Consider the following 4,754-nt stretch of genomic DNA (forward strand, 5'->3'; position numbering starts at 1 on the left):
ATCGTTTCATTACAGTGTTTGGGCTAGGTCTATTCTCAAATCTAAGGTCACAGAGCCCTCTTGAACAATGTATTACTTTGCTCAGATCGGCAATAATGGTATGTAATAACGCTTTCTTGAATTGTTGGCTAGTGAGGTATATCAATGCCATGGTACCCCAAACATTAACTTAGGTTCTATAGTGAAACTATGTGACAACCTATAATATATTATATTTTACATGTTTTAGGTATGCTGTTTAATTGCAAATTGTACTTTTAGCTTTGCCTCTGTTTGCCTTAAGTCTCAAACTTAGTTTTGTAGTTACGCAATTTTTTTTCTTTTTATTGTTAGAGTTTACAATGTGCTATGATGCACACATGTAGTCTGATTTATTTTTGCGTCTGTATTGTTATGGGCCTTAAAATTAACGATGTATGCTTATACAAAACTTAAATGTCATTGTCACAAACAGATAAACGATCTTGCATTTATGATTTTGCTATATTAAGTTTCTTTTTCTGATATACATTATGTTTGTCGAAATTTTTTCATATAAAGAAACATCTCAGACATCCCATCCTTTTGCTGTCCAGCTTAATGTTTTCGTTTCGTACTTAAGCAGGCTGTTGTTAAAGGTATTACTATATTGACGCTATTTTTGTTTGTTTCAGTCTATTAAGTTTCGATCAATAATTTCGAAATAGACTGTTCTATCAATAAAACTTTGCATTTACCACCAAAAGTAGTGTCTCTTATGTTCTCACTTATCTTCAATATTTTGACTATTATTATTGAAGAGTTATATTAAATGTTACCCTGGTATAGGTAGCACAAATGTAACTAAATAATATTCTACTAAGTAATGAAATCTTACTTCAGTCCTTAGTCTTTGGCCTCTTTACTGACACTAAATATTTGCATTTGTTAAATATGTGTACGTGTTATCAAAATACATTTGTGAACTCTCAAAAATTAGTACAATGTTATTGATATTTGATTAGTTTGTTGACATACTACTGTATTATGTTTGTTGAATTGTCATAATTTTGTATATATGTGTGATATTTATATGTATGCTTGTTCTGCTCTTCATTCAATGGAGGAATAAAAGATATATATATATTTATTCAACAAAACTTTATTAGATAAGGACAATCTACTTGTCATGATGGACGGGTAGGCAAGCAGGCATTCCAATTTATTAAACATTTTAATGTTCTTGTTTTTCAGTCTACTGTATTCTTTTACTGTTCATATGATTTACAATATTCACGCCCTTCATGAGTTCAACATTCATATCAAACTCTGAATACCTTCCAAATTCATGTATAATGATGATAATAAATTCCAGACATACTTTGTTATCGACAAATAAAAATAAAATCATAACCTCAAACGAATTACATTTTTTTTTATATTAAATTCTATTAAAAAATGACTTGTAATCAAACAAGAGCAGCCACATACCAAGAAGAAAACCAACCAAATGTCATATTCTGTATCTTACAGGCAGGCAAACTCAGTTTATCAGTTATTATAAAATTACACGAATACAAAACAATGAAAATAACTGTGGCGCTTTCTTTTAAAGTGCAATGATTTGAACAACAATATAGGAATAAAACCAGTAATATTTAGTGGTTGCTCAATAATTTTTAATATTTAACCTACTGGAACCGAATATTGTGTAATTTTTGCAACCCGTGGAGAGTTCGAAATGATACCGTTGACAGAAAAGCTTTAATAATCTTATCTTTATATCAGTTGACTTATATTTAAAAAAATGTATGAATTAATTTGAAAATGCAACACACAGTTTTTGTCATACGTGTTGTTTGTCCAATTATGATCCAAATTTATTCATAATTAATAAAAAAAATGAAGCACAATTGATCGAGTTTTGAAAATATCATAGACATAGAAAGACGAGGTCATTCAGGGGTCAATGACATATTTACTCAGGTAATATATGACAGATCTGTTCAACATGTTATGTCCAAATAAAAAAGGACAAATCCTTCAATAAAAACAATGCTATAGAACTCAAATAAACTATATTTATGACATTGACACTCAATGTCCTTTAAATCTTAACAACAAACTTTAAATTTCTGCATATGAAGGTTTTGTCTTATTTGTTGTCTTATCAATAAAATTTTTTATTTGTAACAAATTTCTAGCCGATAATATCACATTTCAATCATTTGACTTTGAAGGTCAATGTCATACTCTGTACAAATGACGAATTTATCCTATTTGCTGTTTTGCCTAAGTATGAATCAAATATATTTCAAAAACAATAAGATAATGACCAATTTCAGGAAACTCTTAAATAAGAAGTTTTAAAAATAAATACAGTAAATAAAATAAATAAAAATAAATGCACGCTTTAACAATCTTTATTTTCAAGCGGATAGTCGATAAAGAATGTATTGAAAAATGTAAGTCAAAATCCTCGTGGTCAATTAATTATATGCCCAGGATTCTCGTGGTAACGAACATTTCACTGGAAGGGCTGTTGCATTGATAGGATTGTCTCTTAAACAGAGTCTAGAATAAGGATTTTGAAAAATACGCTCCAATTCAGGTAAAACAGTAGCAATGTTATTGTTGTCTAGAATCAGGTAACGAAGATGTCTAAATCGAAGAAAACTGTTTGGGATAGTTTGAAGATTGTTATACGAAAGCATCAGATCTGTTAATACATTGTTCAGTGGGATAAAATCCTCGTTCACATACCGAATCTTATTGCTATATAAGTTAAGCTTCCTTAGCATCGGTGTATATTTAAGAATGTCCGGAAACTCATTAAGAGCTCCTTCAACAAGGTGTACTTCACGAAGGGTGGACGACAACGTGTAATTCTTTCGGCATACTTCGACAAGGTCAGTAGCATTGAGATTTGGCGATTGATGCATGGCTATACTTTCTAATAGAGGAAAGTCAGTAAAACCACACGGCAGCGTATCCAGGTCAGACCCATGAATACGGATTTCCTTTATCACGTTTTCAGATCCGTAGAATGGTCGTCGTGGTAATTTGTACTGCTGTACATCAAACAATGTCAATGCAAACACCTGAGTAAAAGAAGAAATATCTGCGGGCCATGTCGACAGGTTACCAATGCCCATTTCATAATAGCCAAGTGTAGGGGCTAGGTGTTGTAGAACAATTTGATCGATGACTTTGATAGGATTAAATTGTAGGGAAATTCCACCAAGTTGTTTTAGAACAAGAAAAGCTAAAGGAAATGATGATAAATTATTGTTTGATAAATCCATTTCAACATATATGTTTTCCATCCCAACGAACGCATTATTTTCGATTTTTGAAATATGATTTTCGTTCAAATCAAGATAAAGATACGTTTCATTGACATTGACAGGTGTGAGACCGATAAATAAACCTCCTGGTATATGTGTAAAATTGTTTTTCGTGAGTCCTATATACCAACTGGAACCATTTATCACAGGTTTAGATATCACAGAGAAGTCAGGAAATACATCAGAAGTCTCGTCGCAGTAAATGTTACTAGCCTGGATTTCTTTGTTATTTTCAAAGGTCTGGAATGTTCCACATGAACAAGAGGGACTTCTAGGAAGGCATTTGATTGTTGCTGTATCAAGGACAAAAGATTCTGTTTTCATTAAAATGGAAATTGAAAATACCTGAAATGTACAATGAGTTCAACAATTAGTATATATTTTATCAGCCGAAGTGGAAATTTATTTGTAGACTGAGAATAATTTGCCATACAGAACAACCAATAAATACTAGTATGTTCAATGTACTCAGAATTATAAAAATGTAAGTTGAAATCGTGAATTCGTGAAGTTGAAATCGGGAAATCATGAAGATGTTATCGGGAATTCATGAAGTTGAAATATCCCCACAGGTCTTTCGTACAAATTACTTCAAAGTAAAGCACTGATGATTTTATCTTTACATTCTTATGCATTGCACTCTTACAATAAGAGTGTTATGTGTGCGAGGTGAGGACAAACGGACGGACAGACAGACGTACTGATATTTTAACATGTAATATTATTACAATAAGCTAAGATTACAATATTTAATGATAACATACCATCAAAGTGAAGAATTCTGGTCTATTTGCCATTTTCAGATATGAATGGTAGTTTTCTGTCAAAGAAAATAAAAAGTAATCATTAGAAAAATTTAAGCTCGAATATGATAAATATGTCGTTGGTGTTGCACAAATTGTTGTATTTTGTAATGTTACCATCGATTGTTAACTTCATTACACAAAAGTTATAAATCATATATTTTCAATCTATCTAATTTATTATCTACAACTGGTTCATACAAATCATCAAACCAATGGTTGTTTGTTGTGGAAAATTGCGCAAAACAATGTGCACGTTAATGAGTATTCTAGGTATATACTTCATTAAAATGTCAAGAGGTTCGTCGAGGAGTAATAATACCATTTTTATATTTCCGAGAAGTGAGCCTAAGATTTGAAATTGTAGATCGAAAATTAAAATTTCTAATCTAGATGGCAATCGGACTCTTTACTCAAGCTTTGATCGATATTCATTATTTCAAAAAGGGTGAATATCGTGCCACAATAAGTTTTGAGTTCGAATATCCGACCAATGTATGACAAGCTGGCCTGCAAACAAAGAGCAAGTCTGATTTCGAGATTAAAATATACTAATTTTGGAAATATGGAATTCAATGGCTTTGAAGATCATCGGAACACAGGCAATATTCATAAAATCAACCCAAATAAATGAAAGCGGATATCG

The 4,754-nt window shown here is 31.4% G+C and overlaps 1 protein-coding gene across 1 annotated transcript; it reads right to left on the reverse strand.

Moving 5' to 3' along the window:
* Positions 1-2,095: 2,095 nt before the first annotated feature.
* Positions 2,096-4,128, reverse strand: LOC132758716 (leucine-rich repeat transmembrane neuronal protein 3-like). Its single transcript, XM_060750420.1, has 2 exons — positions 4,070-4,128; positions 2,096-3,650 (listed from the first exon to the last, which is right to left on the reverse strand). The coding sequence occupies exons 1-2, from the start codon at positions 4,100-4,102 to the stop codon at positions 2,448-2,450; spliced, it is 1,236 nt and encodes a 411-aa protein (XP_060606403.1). The 5' UTR covers positions 4,103-4,128; the 3' UTR covers positions 2,096-2,447.
* Positions 4,129-4,754: the final 626 nt, after the last annotated feature.

The sequence above is a fragment of the Ruditapes philippinarum genome, unplaced genomic scaffold, assembly GCF_026571515.1.
Source record: "Ruditapes philippinarum isolate M1 unplaced genomic scaffold, ASM2657151v2 ctg18093_1_1_1_1, whole genome shotgun sequence".
Taxonomy (NCBI): domain Eukaryota; kingdom Metazoa; phylum Mollusca; class Bivalvia; order Venerida; family Veneridae; genus Ruditapes; species Ruditapes philippinarum.